The sequence below is a fragment of the Guillardia theta genome (genome assembly GCF_000315625.1).
Source record: "Guillardia theta CCMP2712 unplaced genomic scaffold GUITHscaffold_73, whole genome shotgun sequence".
Taxonomy (NCBI): Eukaryota; class Cryptophyceae; order Pyrenomonadales; family Geminigeraceae; genus Guillardia; species Guillardia theta.
This window is the reverse complement of record NW_005434601.1, coordinates 394,114-412,579: the sequence shown is the minus strand read 5'-3', so window position 1 is coordinate 412,579 and position 18,466 is coordinate 394,114. Positions and strand designations below refer to the sequence as shown.

General features: G+C 57.5%; 8 protein-coding genes across 8 annotated transcripts in view; 4 read left to right on the top strand and 4 right to left on the bottom strand.

Moving 5' to 3' along the window:
* GUITHDRAFT_114259 (hypothetical protein) overlaps window positions 1-760 on the top strand; it is a gene marked incomplete at both ends in the record, with an annotated part of 5,363 nt that extends 4,603 nt beyond the window's left edge. The window contains 4 exons of the mRNA XM_005826685.1: window positions 206-264; window positions 314-358; window positions 410-442; window positions 572-760. Of these exons, the coding sequence (XP_005826742.1) occupies window positions 206-264; window positions 314-358; window positions 410-442; window positions 572-760 (326 nt within the window). The remainder of the gene's footprint in view (window positions 1-205; window positions 265-313; window positions 359-409; window positions 443-571) is intronic.
* A 180-nt stretch (window positions 761-940) lies between these two features.
* On the bottom strand, window positions 941-1,493 carry GUITHDRAFT_114258 (hypothetical protein; the record flags this gene model as incomplete). The annotated part of the gene is made up of 2 exons (XM_005826684.1): window positions 941-1,414; window positions 1,464-1,493. 2 exons carry the CDS (start codon window positions 1,491-1,493, stop codon window positions 941-943), a joined length of 504 nt encoding a protein of 167 aa, XP_005826741.1.
* A 1,774-nt stretch (window positions 1,494-3,267) lies between these two features.
* Window positions 3,268-4,285, bottom strand: GUITHDRAFT_154365 (hypothetical protein). The gene is made up of 6 exons (XM_005826683.1): window positions 4,170-4,285; window positions 4,041-4,117; window positions 3,811-3,989; window positions 3,563-3,670; window positions 3,438-3,511; window positions 3,268-3,390 (listed from the first exon to the last, which is right to left on the bottom strand). The coding sequence occupies exons 1-6, from the start codon at window positions 4,260-4,262 to the stop codon at window positions 3,328-3,330; spliced, it is 594 nt and encodes a 197-aa protein (XP_005826740.1). The 5' UTR covers window positions 4,263-4,285; the 3' UTR covers window positions 3,268-3,327.
* Window positions 4,286-5,005: 720 nt separating this feature from the next.
* GUITHDRAFT_114256 (hypothetical protein) lies at window positions 5,006-6,512 on the top strand (the record flags this gene model as incomplete). Its single annotated transcript, XM_005826682.1, has 6 exons — window positions 5,006-5,078; window positions 5,130-5,204; window positions 5,571-5,763; window positions 6,057-6,212; window positions 6,363-6,426; window positions 6,477-6,512. 6 exons carry the CDS (start codon window positions 5,006-5,008, stop codon window positions 6,510-6,512), a joined length of 597 nt encoding a protein of 198 aa, XP_005826739.1.
* A 257-nt stretch (window positions 6,513-6,769) lies between these two features.
* Window positions 6,770-7,698, bottom strand: GUITHDRAFT_114255 (hypothetical protein; the record flags this gene model as incomplete). Its single annotated transcript, XM_005826681.1, has 6 exons — window positions 6,770-6,793; window positions 6,845-6,886; window positions 7,014-7,065; window positions 7,120-7,192; window positions 7,240-7,482; window positions 7,530-7,698. The coding sequence occupies 6 exons, from the start codon at window positions 7,696-7,698 to the stop codon at window positions 6,770-6,772; spliced, it is 603 nt and encodes a 200-aa protein (XP_005826738.1).
* A 995-nt stretch (window positions 7,699-8,693) lies between these two features.
* Window positions 8,694-9,635, top strand: GUITHDRAFT_154363 (hypothetical protein). The gene is made up of 6 exons (XM_005826680.1): window positions 8,694-8,741; window positions 8,796-8,916; window positions 8,966-9,148; window positions 9,194-9,349; window positions 9,400-9,445; window positions 9,493-9,635. The coding sequence occupies exons 1-6, from the start codon at window positions 8,706-8,708 to the stop codon at window positions 9,509-9,511; spliced, it is 561 nt and encodes a 186-aa protein (XP_005826737.1). The 5' UTR covers window positions 8,694-8,705; the 3' UTR covers window positions 9,512-9,635.
* GUITHDRAFT_114253 (hypothetical protein) lies at window positions 9,620-12,088 on the bottom strand (the record flags this gene model as incomplete). The annotated part of the gene is made up of 16 exons (XM_005826679.1): window positions 9,620-9,676; window positions 9,733-10,039; window positions 10,189-10,230; window positions 10,342-10,391; window positions 10,442-10,486; window positions 10,539-10,585; window positions 10,661-10,737; window positions 10,806-10,852; window positions 10,937-10,980; window positions 11,029-11,096; window positions 11,156-11,190; window positions 11,288-11,358; window positions 11,412-11,463; window positions 11,554-11,626; window positions 11,679-11,894; window positions 11,940-12,088. 16 exons carry the CDS (start codon window positions 12,086-12,088, stop codon window positions 9,620-9,622), a joined length of 1,380 nt encoding a protein of 459 aa, XP_005826736.1.
* A 1,808-nt stretch (window positions 12,089-13,896) lies between these two features.
* SEC15 overlaps window positions 13,897-18,466 on the top strand; it is a gene marked incomplete at both ends in the record, with an annotated part of 5,171 nt that continues 601 nt past the window's right edge. Inside the window, 15 exons of the mRNA XM_005826693.1 lie at window positions 13,897-14,298; window positions 14,558-14,798; window positions 14,911-15,378; window positions 15,586-15,902; window positions 15,931-15,974; window positions 16,144-16,204; window positions 16,284-16,324; window positions 16,377-16,434; window positions 16,544-16,601; window positions 16,728-16,807; window positions 16,838-16,897; window positions 17,041-17,186; window positions 17,322-17,518; window positions 17,796-17,862; window positions 17,905-17,986. Coding sequence (XP_005826750.1) covers window positions 13,897-14,298; window positions 14,558-14,798; window positions 14,911-15,378; window positions 15,586-15,902; window positions 15,931-15,974; window positions 16,144-16,204; window positions 16,284-16,324; window positions 16,377-16,434; window positions 16,544-16,601; window positions 16,728-16,807; window positions 16,838-16,897; window positions 17,041-17,186; window positions 17,322-17,518; window positions 17,796-17,862; window positions 17,905-17,986 — 2,322 coding nt within the window. The remainder of the gene's footprint in view (window positions 14,299-14,557; window positions 14,799-14,910; window positions 15,379-15,585; window positions 15,903-15,930; window positions 15,975-16,143; window positions 16,205-16,283; window positions 16,325-16,376; window positions 16,435-16,543; window positions 16,602-16,727; window positions 16,808-16,837; window positions 16,898-17,040; window positions 17,187-17,321; window positions 17,519-17,795; window positions 17,863-17,904; window positions 17,987-18,466) is intronic.

Here is an 18,466-nt window from a genome sequence, read left to right as displayed (position 1 = left end):
GGGAGGGAGCTGGTGGATCACGGGAAGATGATTATGAGATGAGAGGAGGGACGATCGCTGCCGTGCATATCGCCTCTCGTCGTCCTCCTCCTCCTCCTGGTACGACTCCTCCTCCTCTCCTCCTCCTCCTCCTCTGACCGTCTTGCAGCTCATCGACATGTCCTCTTCGGATCCTGACTGGCTCGTCCGCTCCAACGCTTGCAAGGCTCTCGCCCTGCTCTCCCGAAGCACGACAAGGCAGCGCTCAACGCCCTCCTGCTGCGGGTGAAGAGACGACGCGGCTCGCGTCCCCCCTCACTCGGCTGCTCCTCAGGCACAAGAGAAGGACTGGGCGGTGAGGAACTCGGCATACAAGGCGGTACTCACCTGCTCCCCTGCCCTCCTGCTCCTCCCCTCTGAAGCTCTACAGATGTCTACCCTTGGAGACGCACACAGAGACTGGGTGAAACTATCGTTCCTACCTCTGCCTCCTCCTCTCTTCTCCCCTCCCCGCCCCTCCCTTCCCCTCCTCTCCTCTCCTCTCCTCTGCTCCTGCCTTTGCTCTTCCTCGTTCTTCCTAACTTCATCTCAGACTGCCATCAAGGAGATTCAGAGGATCATGAGCAGCTACGACGCCAGCAGCCTCCCAGCTGCCAAGCAAGCTCTCTTCGCCCTCTCTGTCGGACACAAGCCAACAGAGGACAGGAAGGTGTCGAAGCCTCCGTCTAGTGCCTCCAGGCGGAGCAGCGGGCAAAGCATGCGCGCCATGACAGCCAGATGAGCGCGAGCTTGAGGAGAGGAGGAGGAAGAGAAGGGCTGTAATGGAGGAGTACATGCAACATGTGACGTGAGAGCGGCGGGGGAGGAACGGGGTGTCATGGCCTGTTAGGCAAGAAAGGCGAGCAGCAGCTCAGGGCACTTTTTTCAATCTACACAAGTTCACACACACTTGCTCTCATCCTCACAGCTCCACCTTCTTCTCCTCGTTCTCGTACACAAACCAAGTCATCCAGCTCTCCTCCAGTGGCACCTCCTCCCCTTCGAACAAGTCAAGACTCGGCGCCAACGAGCTTACGGTGGCTATCGAGGGCTCACACAGCTGATCCTCAGTCGGCTCGAGCCCTACATGACTGTCGTCCGCACTGCTAGAGCTGCCTCTCTCCTCCACGTCCTCTGCGCTGCTAGGAATGACGTGGGAGTGAACCTCGCAACTCTCCTCGATCGAGCTGTGCATGCAGCTGACTTCGTTCATGCTCGGCATGGACGCACTCGTCTCTGTGAGATCAGAGTCTGTGGGGGAGGAAGCACCAGATCTGAGGCGGCTGCTACCCGATCTCATGTAAGGCCAGCGAGCGATCCCCAACCTCCTACACGCGCTCTTGAGACTCGTGAGCGAGATTCCCTGCGAGGTTGCCGCGTGAGTGAAGAACGAGCTCTAGTGCACCAGGAGGAGAAGAGCTCGGGGATGTGAGGAGGAGTCTTACCAGCATGTCCGCCACGTCCTCTTGTCTCATGTGGAACAGGGGCTGAGGAAAGTGTAGTTGAGATTCACGAATCGTGGGGTTCGTCCCGTTTCGTAGTTCTTGGAGCGCGCTCGGATGCTGACAGAGTCAACCTGGACCGGGAGTAGAGGAGGGAAGGAAGGGGAGGAAGCTGGTGAAGTCATGGCAAGGGGGGCAACAGGAGGAAGCGGGGGAAGATCAGGAGATACAAGGACCGGGGACGCAGCTAGTCGGAGGCGGGAAGGACTGATACGGTAGTAAAGTGAAGGCTCCGGTGCACAGAGTTGCCACCTAGGGGTGGGGTGGTAATGAAGGGGTAGTATTGAGGAGGGATGCACCGGTGCTCAGTACTTCGAAAGTGAACTTTGGGGGGGCGGGGGGTTACCCATAAAAATCATGAAAAATTGAGGAGGCAAAAGAGGGGGGGGGGGGTCCCGTGTAGGAAAGGAACGGAGGGGTAGGAGGTAGGGTACAGAAAGGTGTAGGTGAGAGGGCGTAAAATCCTATTGGACCGGGTGTATTTAAACCTATTGAGTGGGAGGTATGGGGGTGGGGGTACACGTGAGGCTCAAATCGAAGGAGGCACCATCAAATCAAGAGTGGGTGGGGTGGGTGATGGTTCTATGGGGTGGGTGGTGTCAGGAGTCGTAAGGGAATGAAGGTACCAAAAGGGCACAACGGTCAACATAACCGTCAGACAAGACCGTAGAAGCTACAATGTAACGGTTGTAACGACCATTTTACCCCTACAAACTACCGCCCATTGTGGGGAGTCACGGCCCACCGGAAATGTTGATCAAGGGGGTAGGGGTACTGGAGTCACAGAGCTGCGAGTGGGATGGGGTGGGGTCAGTATTCTCTCTAGGCCTCGTCTTAGAAAGGCCTACCGTACGCCATGGGGGTCATAGGGAAGCTCACAGCAAGAGGCTTCAAGGGGGTGAGGGTCCTAGCGACCGGTGAGGCGAGTCAGTCACGGGCCCCCGGGTTGAGGTCACGTGGGTCTCGCCGGTGGGCGGAGGTTGCTCCTTCAGTGCGGCTGCTCAGCTGCCTCAAGCGTCGGATCATCGGACCCCTCCCGATGACTAGTTCAAGATATGCAAGGACAGGGTGGGGTATCGATAATCTTGATCTTGGTCACAGACTTGGGTCACAACTCGGGACTTGAAGAGGTCGCCCGGTGGCTCTCGAGCCTCAAGAGCCTCAAGTTGCGTTGCCATCGCATCAGAAATAGCCTCCGACTGCCGGCGACTCCGGCCATCGGCTGGGCCTAAGGCTGCCAGGCGGGCCCGGGGCTCGGATTTACCGTACTGAGGGCTGCGGAATCGGCCCCGGGGGCGGATCATCTGTCAATCCGGCATATCCGGCCGGGTTCAACGGTTCCGGCGGACAGCACCGTCTTGTCTTCCGACTCTCACCGGAACTCGGAAGTTCAAGCATTGAACGGACTCCTGTACAGTAGTACTGGCAGCCTGCAGGGGCCGCCTCCGAAGTTCCGTTCACTGAGGCCCAGCACCGTACTCCAAGCACCGTGGCACCGTGTGCAGTGACTGCTGAGGCACCCGGGATATGATCTGCGTAGATCGCCGCATCTCAGAGCCTCGCCGGCTCGGATCGCCGGGACCGTACGGCCACCGTCACCGGGCTGGCCCCGCCGCCGGCACGGCCGGCCCCGGGGCTCACTGGCAGCCTGAGTCACCGGGCCACTGACTCACCGACTACAGTTGACTCAGGCTGAACTTTGAGGCTCATCGGATTCCTGAGGCCTCAGCACGTCACGGCGAATCACTCAGTGTCACAGGGTCGGGCCTTTACTGTGGAGGTCAACAAGTCCCGCCGTGCCGGTAAGTTATCTGGCGTCCAGAGAGCAAACGTAATCTGTGAGAGCTTGAAGCTGATCCGGGTTGAGATCCTAGAGACCAAGGTCAACCACAAGGAAGCGCTTGAGCAGATACTGACATGCTCCACAGCAGCAGGTGGGCTGATCGGCTTCACATAGTTGCCAGAGATCTCCCAGTTCTTGCCCTTGCAGACTGCGAGCACGGAGTAAGGCTTTCAGGGCAAACTCAGGGCTGGGCTCTTACGGCTCTGGGCCTCGGCCTCACTCATTCCCAGGAGGGAGGAGCATGACTGGAGCGAGATGGAGCTGTGGCTCCTGGAGATGAGGAGCAGCTTCTTCTCGCGCAGCCTCTCTGCACCAGCCATCACCTGCGCGACGAGCAAGACAAGGGAAGAGGGGGAGGGAGGAGGGAGGAGGGAAGAGGGGGAGGGAGGAGGGAGGAGGGAAGAGGGGGAGGGAGGAGGGAGGAGGGCGAGAGCTCTGGAGACTGACCGAGCAGGAGCTTCATCAACTCGCCCAGGTTGCTCTGTGACCACTTGGGGTCCAGGATGTGGGAGAAGGCGGAAGGGTCTTGCTTCCATAACAGCCGAGCGATCTTCCACAGCTCGATGAGCTCCGGGTCCTGCTTGACGGCATCCGGCATGCGCTCCCACAACCACCTTGCGTTCACTCTGTTGAACGGGCAGGTCAGCAAAGAGGAGAGGGCCGGGAGCAAGGGATACAGGTCATTCACGACATAACATAATAGCTGTACACGATAAAACGGCAACACCTGCGCCGGCTCCCACTGACCCACGTGCTGCCAAGGCAAGAAATGTAAGAGCGACTCGCAGCTCCCTCTGACCGCATACCTCGAGCTCGAGCTCTTCACAGATCTTCAATGCTCCATCCACATCGCGCGTTGAGAGGCAAGACTGCAGAGCTGCTTGTTTGCTTCCTACCATACCAGAGCTCACTTGCATACCCTGGGTGAACGACGACCCGTCAGGAGCAGAAGGTTTGCAGAAGGCAGCATCGCTTCAGTATGACAAAGGCGACTCCTCAAGTTACAGAATCTGGAAGTTCAGACTTGTGTCCTTCGATCTCCCTGACAACATCGCTGCTCCCACATTCTTGTTTCTCCCCTCCTATTCACTCACTCCGTCCTCATGAGGATGCACCTCCTCACCTGCACCTCGTAGTTCTCATGCTTCTTGGATGAACACTATCTATGCGTTCAATCTTTCTTCCTCTCATGCTGAACTCCTCTCACACTCCATAGCGCTGCTTCAGGTACATTTCCATTGTCTGCTAAGGTGAACCACCTGCTGCTGCTGCTGCTGTTGCTGCTGCTGCACCTCTGGCCCTGCCTCCCTTGCTCCTGCTCCTGCGCCTGCTCCTCCTGCTCCTGCTCCTCCTGCTCCTGCTCCTCCTGCTCCTCCTCATCCTCCTCCATCCCCTCCTTTGCCAGCATCTTCGCATGCCTGCAGCTGACTCAAATTTGTTAACCGCAGTGGATGGCTGACCACCGACATTCCCCTTGCAATGCCTCCGCTGCCTCGGAAGGGACATGCAGCAGCAGGAGGACGAGGACGAGGACGAGGACGACAAGGAGGAAACTCAAGAGACTTGAAGAGGATGGAGCGAGACCAACAGGGAGGCTGAGGGGAGGATATCGCAAGCGCCTTCATCCAAGGACTTCAGCAGCATGGAGGCAAGGACAGCCCTTGCCGTCGTGATCGGTTTCTTGTGGGGGGCCATGGCGGTCATAGCGCTGCAAGGTATCAGTTCGTCCATGTCCTGACTCATCTGCTGTCTAACTCAGTTCCAAGGCATGTATGTTGCCAAACAGCTTCCGCAGGAAGCCTCCGAAGCCATCGAGGAGGCATGGCGTTGTGGCGTGACATGTACTAGGATGATTTGATGACAGGTGTTGATGATGGGACCTGCTGTCGTCGTCGGTCTTCTTCTCCTTGTTTTCTTTTCGATGTCTTGCATGAGCGCCAGCGACGCTCTGAGATCGAAGTGAGAATCTCCGTGTGGGGAAGTCTACTACTGACGATCTGTTTGGGAAGGTGTTCCTTGCATGGAGACATTGCCGGGCTAACAATGATGGTGACTGCCATCAAGACGTCTCTTGCAACTTGAGCTGAAAGCTGAAGCTCAGATGCTCATCCAAGCTTTCACGCTGACTGTGATAGCGTTCAAGTTTCACTTCGTCTTGGTGTGTGCTCATCCTGCCGCTAAGGGGAGGCTGATTGTGGTTCTGTCAGGCTGGTTCGGAGCGAATGATCTCAGATGTCAGGACATCTCATCTGATGTGTTGATCATGACCATGACGGCAGCTGTGGGATCGAAACTGCTCCTGTCCTGCGAGCCTCCAGTGCTCTTCTTCTGCCGCATGCGTCGTGCCGAGCGAACTCAAGATGTGGGTGACCTGGAGTTCTTTGATGGTGTGAGGGGTCGGTTGATCTCCACCTTGTACTTCCTATCCCTTCCGTCCCTCCTTCGTCGTCCCGTTCCTCTTCACGTCTTGTATCTTCTGACCATCCCTGTCTTGTCATGTTTGGCCCCCACTTCATGTCTTACGGGTGTACTTACGCGATCGCCACATCTTTGGTCGGTCGTTCTCGCATACATCCAACATTCATGTGCAATGTCGGTCGAGGAGGCGAACCTGTTTGTCGTCATTCCTCTGGAAGATTCGCACGCACATCTGACGTGAGAAACTGACGACCTGACTGGTTTTGGTCCCCCAGGCCTCTCAGTGTCCCGAAGAATCCTTGCAAGCCCTGCAAGAACTTCTTCATCGATCTTGTTTGCACCCTCAACACCAACCGAACAGCAGAGGGCTGTCTTCCGAGCGTGGATGACATGATCTTGTGGAGGCTGGAGGTGCCGACTTCCTACTACCTGTGTGTTGACTCGAATGATGTCTTTTTTCTCAGCTCATCGTCCTCTTGATCGGCACGAGCATCGCCTGCGAGCTCGTCTGCTGCATTCGATGCGTCTGGCGAGTCTTTGAGTCTCCATCCCACGTCTTGACTCGCTGACTCTGCTTCCAGCGACCTCAAGAAGCGAAGGCGGCGGGAAGCGGAGGAGGTGGAGGAAGAGTCACTTCTAGCCCAGGTCTGCATCTTACCTGCTCTTGCTCCTCCTCGTCTCACTTAGTACGGCAGTACTACAACGATGAGGATAGTCTTCACGAGTACTGAGCATCTCAGACCTCTTCCTCCCACTCTCATTTCATGCGCTGAAGCTCCCTCTCATACCTTCGTGTACCAATATGGTCCTGTACATTGTCGTCTCTCGTCGTGCTGTGTCTCTAAGTGAACAGCGTGTACATATCAGTTTGTTGTAATCTGAACTCAGCTTAAAGAGCAATACCAAGATTGATCTTCTTCATTAAACCATCATGTTACTGCTAGAATGAAAATCTAATTTGAAAGAATGAGGAAAATAGATACGTGAATCACTTGGCTTGCTCGGCCCTCTCCTATTGATTTTTGTTAGTATGTCACGACTGATTAGTCGGAGTTTTGCTCACCTTGAGCACGGATGCAGGAGGTTTTGCATACTTGTCAAGGTTCTGTAACCCCATAAGTGAGAGGACGAGGACGAGGACGAGGACGAGGACGAGGACGAGGACGAGGAAGAGGAAGACGACTGATGAAGGAAGACGACTGATGAAGGAAGACGGGGGAGAGGAAAGTCACCTTGAGGATCGCCTTGTTTCCAATGTCCGGATCAGTGCAGGTCGGCGTGAGGCTGCCGGGAGGGGAGGGAAAGTGAGGTGAGGTCTCAACAGAGAGGTCGACCCACCTGTAGGGGAAGACGTCGCACGACTTCCTCTGGATCTGAAGGACCTTAGGGGCGATGTCGTTGGAAGGATCGGCTGCGCCCTGTCAAGAGGAGGGGGAGAGGGTTTGTAGGAGTCCTCACCGGCAGTTGGAACCTTCTTGGTCGCCTCGGGGGTTGCGGTGGAAGCGACAGGAGCAGGAGGAGAGTCTGACTTCATGTCCTTGATCGAGCCCGACCCGAAGAGCGGGAGGAAGATGGCAGAGACGGCCCCGAAGATCAGGATCAACGCTGGGTACTGGAGGATGGGAGGGAGTTTGAGGATGGGCTGGAGGGCGTTGATCGCTGGCTCGAACATGCTGGGACCAGATGGCTGCTGCTCTCTGGCTGCAAGGAGCTCGTCATGAAGCAGCATCGAGGCTCCCGACCTTCACCTTGTGCCGCTTCCTCCTGCTGCAGGTAGTCGCTCGCGAACTTCACCTTCACGCCAGCCTGTTCGGCGAGCTTGATGAGCTCCTCCTTGGAGATCTCGACTGTGCTGCCGTTGTCTTCAGTCGGTGACTCTTGGTTCTCAGAGCTGCGGAGGAAAGTTCTTTTTTTCATGTCCCCGAACGAACAAGCCTTCCTCTGCAGGCAGGACGAGAGGGCAACATGGCGGTTGTTAGACCCCAGAGACAGTCCTGCTCATGGGGTGACCAAGAGAGAGGACGAGGAGTGCGATCATGATATCACCTGCATGTTGAAACGCAGAGACACAGCCCAGAGAGGCGAGGACGAGAACCTGCACACCGAATCAGTTGACAACTTCGATTCCCGTACTCGCAGTGGGTGCAGCTGGTGTGGAGCATGACACAGTAGAGTGTGCCAGCAGCAACAGACTTCAAGTCATCGCGAGACAGAAAACGAAGGCTCGTCAAGGACTTGACATCCCTCGACTGGCCTCAGCTCTACCTTCCTGTCCTACGACCTATGTCGGAAAGCTCCACGAATACCTCGGCTGCTCGGTACCCTTAAGAAAGCAGCAGCATTTCATCTCTCTTACTGCCCTCCCGTCTTCTTCTACCTCTTCCTCTCCGTATGTTCATCCTTCCTCCTCCTCCACCTCCTCCTCCACCTCCTCCACCTCCGCGATCGCCACGTACCGCCCGCAAGGCCATGGAAACTTGTCACCTGAAGACGGTGCAGGGAAAGCAGGGGGATGAGGGCTCATAGTATTTTATGAGGGCGATGATTTGGGTATGAAGGGGATGAGGAGAATGAGGGGGATGAGGGGGATGAAGGGGCCAGGGGATCGGGGCGATGGTGGAGCGGGTTCCGATGGGGATGTTCCTCGTTATGGTGGACCCGGAGAGCAAGGGGGAGAAGCTGCTGGGTAAGTATGCACATGGCAGACCTACTCTCCTCCTCCTCCTCCTCCTCCTCCTCCTCCTCCTTCCATTACTCCACACTTCCCGCCTCCCTCCCTCCCTTCTCGTGTCCTCTTCGCTACCTCGTTCGCTCCCCATCGCCCCTCTCTCCCTCGTATCCTGTGACATTCCCGTCGTTTCCTCCTGGCCTCTCCTGATCCTGCCCTGTCTGAGACTTTCCTCTGTTGGACAGGTGTAGCTGCCATGGCGCCATACTTCATTGTCTGCGCGTTGGTAACGGTACTACATGACCTACTACTCCAACTGGTAGGGAAGCGCTAACGCCATTTCCAGCTCATCGCTAGGTGCAGGGAGCTGGTGGTGTGCTTCTGGTTGCTGGGGCACATTCTCAACGAGGCTCTAAACTTCTTCCTCAAGCGTCTCTTCAAGGAGCAACGCCCGCCTGGCGCCCCAGGTGATGGAGCGTGCGGGAGTTGACCGTCAGGAGTGACCCGGAGTGGCAGCGGTGGGTTTTGACGGGCATGGGATGCCGTCGGCGCACTCTCAGTTCATGGGCTTCTACCTTGTTTTCTCCGCAGCCGTCATCCTCCTGCGGATCAAGAACGTCTCGATGGTGTACAAGCTGCTACCCATCGCCTTCAACCTGCTCCTCTCCGGCGCTGTTGTCTTCGGCAGGGTGCACTTGGGTAGGAAGAAGGTGAAGGAGTTGTGGGAGTGATGGAGAGCCGCAGGCTTCCACACGGAGGCGCAGGTGATCGTCGGTCTGTGCGTTGGTGTCCTCTTCGGGGGCTGCTACTACACTCTCCTCCACTTCCTCATCTTCCCGCGTTTCTCGGACATGGCGGCATGGGGGATCTCAAGGTTCCTGATGCTGAGAGACTGCAAACGTGATCTCCTCGTCTGCCAGCTGCGAGTCTTTCCTGAGAGTATCTTGCAGATGTTGACAACGTCATTCAGAGCGAGTACGACTTCTACACGTCGAGGAAGCGCAAGTCTGCTTGACGGCAGGGCACTGACATTGAGTTGACAGGCAGAAGAAGAGAGGGTAGTGCAAGGACTCAGATTACAACGCATTCCATCCCACAGCCTTCGTCCTTGCTCCCTCCTCCCTCCTCCCTCCTCTGTAGGACCATTGTCCCTCGTTCTCCACCCTCCTCTCACAAAATCTCAAGATCAACGTGTCTGATCTCAGGGAGCTCTCGCCGGATCATGCCCTGCAGCACACCCACGTCAATCTCTCCCTTGAAGCTTCCTCCTCTCCCCAGCTCACCTCCAGCCGGTCCACCTCGTCTCCGATCTGCGCCAGCATCTCGGTGCTGTACGTCAGCATGACATTCTCCACCTCGGTGGGGGAGAGGTTGGACTGTAGCGACTGCAAGCACCTCCTGCACCGCTGGATCGATCGTCGTGCGAGAGTCTTGGCGTCGAAGTTGATCTCGGCCTTGAAGCGCCCGCGGTCTGCCCCGATGATGATGGCCTTCACGTCGTGGACCGACGACACCACAGGGTCGTTCTCGAGCATCTCGATCACCCTGGAGATCCGCTTCTCGGGCAGCGCCGAGCCCACGAGGAGGTTTCTGAGAGGAGTTGAGGGGAGAGGAGGAAGAAGAGGATGGGGGATGGGAAGGTTGGGATGGTGGCGGTGGAAGAGGGCGGAGGTAGCGAGAAGGGGAGGAGGAGGGGAGGGGAAGGAGGGAGAGGAGGGAGGGGAGGGAGGAATCTTTACCGGTTCTTGCGAATGAGGATGATGGCCACGAAACCGAGAAGGCTGAGCCTCTGAGTCAGATGGCAGGGAGGGACATGGGGGGAGAGCAGAGAGGTGAGAAAGCGAAACAAGAGCGAGGTGGGGGGGGAGGGGGGGGGGAAGCTTGTTATTCACCTCCCGATGGCGATGGAGCCAAAGGAGTCAAACAAGGGGTTGCCAGTGAGCTGACAGATGTCAGAGTAGCAGCACCAACAAAGTTTGAAGCTCATCAGACCTGGGAAGCGTAGAGACAGGAGGCGGCGATGCCGCATCCTCCGACCTGAGCGCGATCTCATCACTTGCTCTCCCCCAAAGCACTAGGAGGAGCTCACCGCAACCCCGTCTTCCATGAGGACAGCCACATTCATCGCGTCCGAGCCTGAGGAGGGGAGGAGAGGGGAGGGGAGAGAGTCGACGAGGCGTCAAGGAGCAAAGGGAGAGAGAGGCATCGGACCTTCGAGGATGTACTCGCGGAGAGTGAGGTTCGCTTTCTTCGCCTCCATCCGGCACTCCTTCACGGCAATCCAAAAACTGTCTGAGCGTCAGGAGCGGAAGCAGATGCAACTCCTCTGCCTAGCGCTGCTCCTCTCCTAACGTACCTGTATCCTTCAACAACGAAAGCGATGCCGAGGACCCCCATGCCGATCTAAGAGGTCGACAGTCAGAATCAGCCAAGTGGAGAAACGAGGAATGAGGCAGTGGAGCAGCAGCAGCAGCAGCAGTAAAGAACCTGGAAGTTCTCGATCTCATGAGGCTGGAGGAGGCCCGAGATGCCTATGGCTCAGCAGGTGAGGAGAGAAGGGCTCGGGAGAGCACAAGGACCGTGGTAGACTGAAACTCCGCATCCGAGAAAGAAGATGCCGACGCCGGAGATAAGGGACCAGACGTATCTGCTCGCTCCCTCAGCCTCAGCCTCCGAGGCCACTTGACTTGCCTGTCCGTCGCGTACCCGTAAGGATGAGAAGCATCCGCTTCTCTCAGAGACTGTAGGGCTCGTCAGATCTGAGATGCCTTGTGCTCCTGTCCCCTAGTTGCCCCCGAGCTCCCCCGCCCCTCCCTTATGCATCCTCCTCCCTCTGACCTGCGCGATTCCGACGGCGAGGAGGCACTGATTTCCAAAGTCCGCGATGGAGTGAACGCATTCAGAGAGAACTGCGTGGGAGGGAGCGGGTGACATAAGGAGACAAGAGGAGGAGAAACTTGACCCGAAGCCGATCCCGTGTAAACGAATGCCACAAGCTTGCTCACGAGAACGATCTGGGGACGACTTGACCTCACAGGAGAAGGAGAGGAGAGGGAGGCGGGCAGGAGAGTGGAGGAGAATCAGGTGCAAAGAGCGTTTCTCACCCCATTGGTAGCGATAGCCGTATGAACAGCGCGTCTGCCCACCACATCCGCAGATGCGTCGTACACCGGAACTCTGGGGGAACAAGCTCGTCAGGTGCAGCAGGAGAAGGTCAAACCCTCATCACCTGCCCAGTGCGGGATCCCAGGGAAGGTCCGAGAGGTCATAGCGGTTCACTCGACGCCGACGCCTGATCTCCCTCCTGAGCTGCTCTCTCCTGAACTCCTTCTCGCTTCCCCACCGCCGAAGACATGCTCGCTCGAGGTCCTCTACGTTGTACACGATCTTGTTCTCATGGGGAACGGGCTTCAGGCGTGCAAGGTCTTCCTCTAGCAGGAGGTACCTGCAGCCAACCTCACCACCTGCACCTGACAAGCGCTCTCCTCACCTCCTCTTGGCGACGACCTTTGGCATCGTGTCTCCTTCTCCCCTCGGCAACCCGAACTGGATGGGCTCGTCAAGGAAGTTGATGGAGGCGTCGGTAGGGATCTCGTCGTTGAAGCGTGACAGGGCCCTTGCGCGCACTTGGGGGCTCATTCGAGGAGGAAGCAGGCAGAGAGCGGGAAGACGCGATGGAGCAAAGAAAGGACGACATGGCAACCCAGGAGCTGAGGGGAAACTCCTGCTGCCCCAGTCCACCTGATTTCTATGAACAAACTTGACGAGGAAGGGCCGGGCAAGCGCCCCCCGGGCACTTGGGTTGTGATGCCAGATCGCCTGCACTCGCTGCAAACTTCGAGCGCCACCAGGCATATCAGCGAGCGAGCGAGGTTGTGCTCGTGCCCATGCTCGTGCTCGGTGGTGTCCTAAGGGAACAGCATCAAGACGTGGTCTGAGAGAACAACTCCATCCCAAACACAAAGAAAAGCTTATGCAAAGTCTCTAGAGGCACTCAGGAAACGGTACTTCCGTCTCCACACAAATCATATGATCATAGTCTATTGTCTCCATCTCTCGCTATCTCTTGCTCTTCCTCTCGCCCACGTCTTTGTCCAACCTGACCCTCGGATCCTCTCAGACCTTGAGCGTCTCTGAAGCATTTTCAACCTACCCTTCACCTTGGACTTCAATTTGACTCCTCCGTTTTGGTTTTGTCATGGCTCCTCAGCCCCTATATCATCTCCTCCTCTCCTCTCCTTCTCTCCTTCTCTCCTCTTCTCCCCTCCCCCCCCCCTCTTCTCTCCTCCTCTTCTCTCCTCCTCTCCTCCTCTATCCTCCTCTCCTCCTCTCCTCCTCTCCTCCCCTCCCCTCCCCTCCTCCTCTTCTCTCCTTCTCTCCTCTCCTCCTCTCCTCTCCTCTCCTCTCCTCTCCTCTCCTCTTCTCCTCTCCTCTTCTCCTCTCCTCTCCTCTCCTCTCCTCTCCTCTCCTCTCCTCCTCTCCTCTCTTCTCGCATTGCGGCTAACCAGCACATCCTACCAACGTCTCTAGTGAATAAGCCATGTTTATAGTCAATATTTCGTCCTGAATTTTGACTATAAAACTCTTTAATCAATATTTGAGGGTTTAGCACGACTGTAGTCAAAATTACCAGTGACGGCAACTTAAGTTCCGCCGGGCCCGCCGGGCCCAGGTTCTACGGTCACCGTGTGATTACACTGATGATGCCAGGCTTCGGACTCCGGTGAGAAATCAAACCCATGCCATGATGATTTCAGTTTCAAGTTTGCAAGGCTGCACAACTTGAACTTATAACCGTGAATGTCATAGACGGTAGACAGAATATGATCTACGAGATTGAGGTTGAGTAGAGTCGGGCTCAGTCCTTGCTGGCACATTGAACCGTACTCAGTGATCCTTGCAAAACACCGTGTACTGTACCCTGAGCCGCTGGCAGTGCCATGACCGGGCCCGGGCCGGCGGGGCCCGCCGCGGCCCGGCCGGCGTCGGGTTTCGCAGTGTTGAGCACGGCTGTAGTCAAACAGATGAGGAATGGTGTTCAGAGAGAACATTGAAGCGAACGAGGGAGGTGGAGGAGGAGGAGGAGGAGCGAGGATGGAGAGGAGGAGGAGTGAGGAGGAGGAGTGAGGAGGAGTGAGGAAGAAGAGTAAGGGATGAGACAAGATAAGGAGGAGGAGGATGCTAAGGAAGAGATAACTCGGTCGGAGCGGACAGTGATACAGCAAGCAGCATAAGGGAGAGACTGCATGGATGGGGTCATAGGGAGGACTTGATTCCTGTCACAAGGGGAGAGAAGAACGAAAGAGAGCTCGAGGATGCCTTTCTTGTCCCCGAGCAAGCTGATCAAACATGGGAAGAAGATGTTTCGACCGGGCGAGAGGGTCAACGGGGGGGCTACGGACAAGCTCGCTCACAAAGTTTCAACACGTCGTTCGTCATCGGACAACATGCTGGACGACATGGCAAGCAACAACAGGAGCCACGAGCTCACCTGGAACGAGTACGACAACGAGGACGAGCTGGACAACGAGTTCAGGGACAACGTCGGGGACGGGATCGTGGACGGGCACCTTACGTCGCTGGAGGAGGAAGTGTTGATAGGGAGCTTGCTGGACAGCGAGGACATCGGGCCAGCGGTTCGAGCAGTGTATGAGAGAGGAGCACAAACGTCGCTGCTCTCGTCCTTGGATGGGATTGTGGATCAGAAAGACGAGGAGATCCTGGGGCTCTGCGGGCAGGAAAGTGCGTTGGACTTCATCCGGTCCGTGGAGGCCATTGTGTCGATCAGGGACCATGCGCGACAAGTCGGCGACAGCATCGTCTCAGTCAATGACGAGCTGCAATCTGAGGTCCTCCTCCTCCTCCTCCTCCTCCTCCTCCTTCTCCTCCTCCTCCTCCTCCTCCTCCTGCTCCTGCTCTCATCGTCTTCTTCCTCATCCTCCTCCTCTCCTCCTGCTCCTGCTCCTGCTCCTGCTCTCATCGTCTTCTTCCTCATCCTTCTCTTCTCGCTCTCGTCCTCCTCCTGCCCCCCTCCCCCCTGCTTGTCATTCCCTGCCCCCCCTCACCTCGACCGCTAGCGTGTACCGCTGACTGCTGTCCTCATGGCAGGGGCGAGAGCTTCTGGCGGCGCAAGAGGAGGTGAAGAGGCTCGGGGTTGCGGTGAGGAACATCGACAACTCCTACGAGGCTCTTGCGGAGCTCCAGGGGGCCCTGCAGCTCATCTGCACTATCAAGGCAACCGTTGTCGCTTGTTGGCTCCCTCTCATCCCCTGCCTCCAGAGGTTCCTCGACCAGAAGAAGCTGCTCAGGGCGCTCAAGACCTTCCAGCAGCTGCAGGCAAGCAGTGAAAGTTTGTATCCACGTCCTCTGATCTGATCGCTTCCTCCCCCCCCCCTTCCACTTTGCTCTCCCTCTCCCCCTCCCCCTCCCATCCTCATTCACGCAGGCGATGCATGTGGCAGACATGCAGGCTCCTTCGTTCAGCCGACTGCTGGAGCGTCAGCTCCCCATCCAGGCGGAGAAGATGCGGACAAGCTGCCTGATGGAGTTCAACAAGTGGATCTCGCAGCTTCGCATGCTCGCACAGCCCGTGGGGAAGGCGGCGATGCAGGCTATGCAGGAGAGCAGCGTGCTAGAGGACGAGGCCCTGCAGCTGGCCAACCGCAACACGCAGGCAGCGCAGGTGGACGGGGAGGAGCCGGGAAGCATCCCTCGGCTCTCGCTCGCCGCCATGAGCAGCAGCGCTCGATCCTCCGGCCTCATCGACTTCCGTAAGGTCGGAGTGGACATGGGCTCACTGCTCCAGTGCCTGCACATCTTCCGAGAGCTCGGGCAGCTCCCCTCCCTCCGCTCCCACTTCCGCGACACTCGGAGGTCCCACGCCAGGATCGACCACCTTCCTCCCAAGGACTTCGTGCTCGACATCAGCGGTATGATGAAGTCTCTTTCCTCCCTCCTCCCTCCTTCACTGCCTCCCTCCCTCCTCTTCCTCCCTCCCTCCCTACTTCTATTCTTCTCTCCTTGCCTTCCCTCCCTCTCCTCCCGTGACTCTCCTCAATCTTCTCCATCTATCATTGTACCCCCTGCTCGCTCTCTCGCCATCCTCCTCTCTCCTGGGGCTCATCCGAGCTCCTCAGGCCTCTTCCGCCCCTTCCTCGAGAAGATCCTTGGCTTCTTCGTGCTGGAAGATGCCGTCTCCACCGCCTCCAACGGCGTCTTCCCTCGTGCTCAGTCTGACTACGAGTGGGCCGGCTGCGCTCTCCTGCTCTCCTCCTCCATCTCCCAGGAGTGCAGCAGGGTCAGGGAGTCAGCGACGTTCGTCGAGCTCCGAGCTCTCCTCCACCTCGTCTGCGGGTCCCTGGACAAGTGTGGGTACAGCACGCGCGCTCTCCGCGCCTCCTTGGAGAGCGTCCGCCCGCTCTACATCAAGCTGCTGCTGGTGCTGCTGGCGGAGGTCAGGGGAGGAGCTGACGGGGGTGCAGGAGGAGAGCAGGGAAGACGCGCGGCGAGTCATCGAGAACGACAGGTGAGGAAGGAGAGAGAGGAGATGGCGGGCGAGGCCGGACGCTGGAGATGAGGGGAGATGGTGGTGGGTAGAAGGCGGGGGAGGATGGGGGGGGCGGGGGAAAGGAGCTCGGAAGATGGAAGGGGTAGATGGAGAATGGAGAGAGCGCTGATCCGTTTGATCTTGGCAGCCATGATCCCCTCCGTGTTGAAAGCCCCACAGACTATGAGAGACTCGTTGTTGACCATCAGGTAAAAGAGGGAAGGGGATTGAGAAGGAGGAGGAGGAGCAGGAGGAGGAGGAGCAGGTCAATGACTGAGCGTTTGCTAGCTTACACACTTTGAGATGTCATCGGAGGAGAGCAAGGCGAGGTGAGTCATCAAAACCTTCTGAAGGCAGCGAGGAATCCTGACAAGGAAGCAGCAAGAAGTTCAAGACTGTTACCATGTCCTTCTCGCGCAGCGTTCCGAGACTTCTGCAGGTGTTTCTTGCTCCTCCTCTTCCTCCTACCAACTTCCAACCTCCTCCTCCTCCTCCTCCTCCTCCTCCTCCTCCTCCTCCTCCTCCTCCTTCCCATGACTCGTGTCAAGATCTGCAAGAACCTGGCTTTCGACCTGTCCTCCTTCACCGATCAAGCTGCGTCGGACCGTGAGACGGTCCTTGAAAGTATCTTTCTCTCCCCCCTCACCCTTCCATCTCTCCCTCCTCTCCCTCTTCCATCTTCCGTCTCCTCCTCCCTCCTCCTCCCTTCCCGCTGATCCCTCGCTCGAGCAGCGCTGGAGACGTTCCTCCGGGAGGTCCTCAGCGAGGAGATGACTCGTCCGCTTCATCCCTACATCGAGGCAGGTGCTGCCGTTCGTCGCTCCTCCTGACGCAGCCGGCAGATGCGAGGGGGGCAGAAAGTTCCGATCAATCTTGCACTGCAGATCTGCGTAAACACTGAGGTAAGGAAGGAGGAGGATCAGAAGGAAGAGGAGAAGGAGGAGGAGAAGGAGAAGGAGAAGGAGAAGGATGATGATGAGGAGGAGGAGCAGGAGCAGGAGGAGGAGGAGCAGGAGGAGTAGCAGCATCGTGACATTGGTGGCAGGTTGTTAGCCAAAGCTGCGAGCAGCTGATGAGCTACGTGGGCTCCCTCTACCTCCATCTCGCCCCGAGCGAGAAATCTGCAGTGGCTGGGATCAAAACGATCCAGCAGCGCGTAGAGCGATCCTCGGAGGCGTTTCAGCGAGCGAGGTGAGAGAAGGAGGAGGAGGAGGAGGAGGACAAGGAAGACGACAACGTGGAGGAGGAGGAGGATCAGGAGGAGGATGATCAGGAGGAGGAAGGGAACGACTGAGGGGTTGGGGGAGGAGCTGAAGTTCATTCCAGGAGCGGGGCGGAGGACCTTCTCTTCTCTGCCGTGATGGCCAAGGTGGTCGATGGGCGGGGCAGTGCGGACGTGGCTGACTGGGGGCAGGTGAACGAGATCATGGACCGAGGAGTCGCAGAGTTCGACTGGGCGCCGTCCTCGATGAAGCAGATGGACCAGCCCTCAGACTACATCCTAGACCTCGTCGCCTACCTCCGTGAGGATACCTCGATCCCTTGTCTCCTCTTTCTCCCCTCCCCCTCCCCCTCCCCCTCCCCCTATTCTCCCCCTCCTCTATTTCCGTCAGTTCCTTTGGTCTTGGTTGAGTTGAAAGCAGGATCTACTTTCTCCACCTTCATCTCTCTACCATCTCACGTTCGAGGTTGTGCTCTTCCTCCCCTCCGCCCTCCGCCACTTCCCTCTGCTCTCGTCCTCTCTCCTCTTCTCCTTTCCCTCCTCCTCCTCATCTCTCCATCACCCTGACTCTGCTCTAGAGGCCCTCCACTACAAGGCTTTCAACGCCATCGCTCAGCGTCTCTATCAGCAGCCTCTCAGCTCCAGGTAGCCTTCGCGTCTCCTCCTCGTGCTGAACCCCAGGAACAGCGTCAAGAAGATCTTCTTCAACGCCTTCCAGAAGCTTGACAAGGACCTGCATGCTCTTGAAGCCTTCGCAATCGAATCAAAGGTCTCATGAAAGCTGTTCCTGCTGTTGCTCCACCACCACCACCACCAACACCTCCTCCTCCTCCTCCTCCTCCTCCACCACCACCACCACCACCGACGACGACTACGACGATGACGATTATGGCGACCGCCAGCTGGTCCAGCTCCTCCTCGACCTCGTCCTCCCCCTCCTCATCCTCCTCATCCTCGTAGTACTCCTACCACTCCCACCTCCACTTCATGATAGCGGGGGTGGAGGAGCAGAATGAAGCACCACCATCCACCACCTTTTCCTCCTCCTCCTCTACATCAACATGGAAAACAGGATCTTCTGCTGCCTCCTCCACTGGTGCTGCTGCTACTTCTTTTGTAACGTCGGGGAGGCTTTTCTTCTGGTAGACTAGGACAAGTAGGAGTAATGAGAGGCGTCGACCGCCTTCTTCACGCTGCTGATGAGGAGGTGGAGCAGGAGCAGTTGGGAAGAAGCTGAAGCAGGGGCTGG

Excerpts from the sequence above, each read along its gene's own strand:
- GUITHDRAFT_154365 (XM_005826683.1), bottom strand. The coding sequence starts at position 4,262 with ATGGTAGGAAGCAAACAAGCAGCTCTGCAGTCTTGCCTCTCAACGCGC. Across the intron at positions 4,118-4,169 it reads GTGAAGAGCTCGAGCTCGAG|CACGTGGGTCAGTGGGAGCC; the intron begins GTATGCGGTCAG and ends TTGCCTTGGCAG. Across the intron at positions 3,990-4,040 it reads TGTTATGTCGTGAATGACCT|AGTGAACGCAAGGTGGTTGT; the intron begins GTATCCCTTGCT and ends CCCGTTCAACAG.
- GUITHDRAFT_154363 (XM_005826680.1), top strand. The coding sequence starts at position 8,706 with ATGGCGCCATACTTCATTGTCTGCGCGTTGGTAACG. Across the intron at positions 8,742-8,795 it reads TTGTCTGCGCGTTGGTAACG|CTCATCGCTAGGTGCAGGGA; the intron begins GTACTACATGAC and ends CGCCATTTCCAG. Across the intron at positions 8,917-8,965 it reads ACGCCCGCCTGGCGCCCCAG|CGGTGGGTTTTGACGGGCAT; the intron begins GTGATGGAGCGT and ends CCGGAGTGGCAG.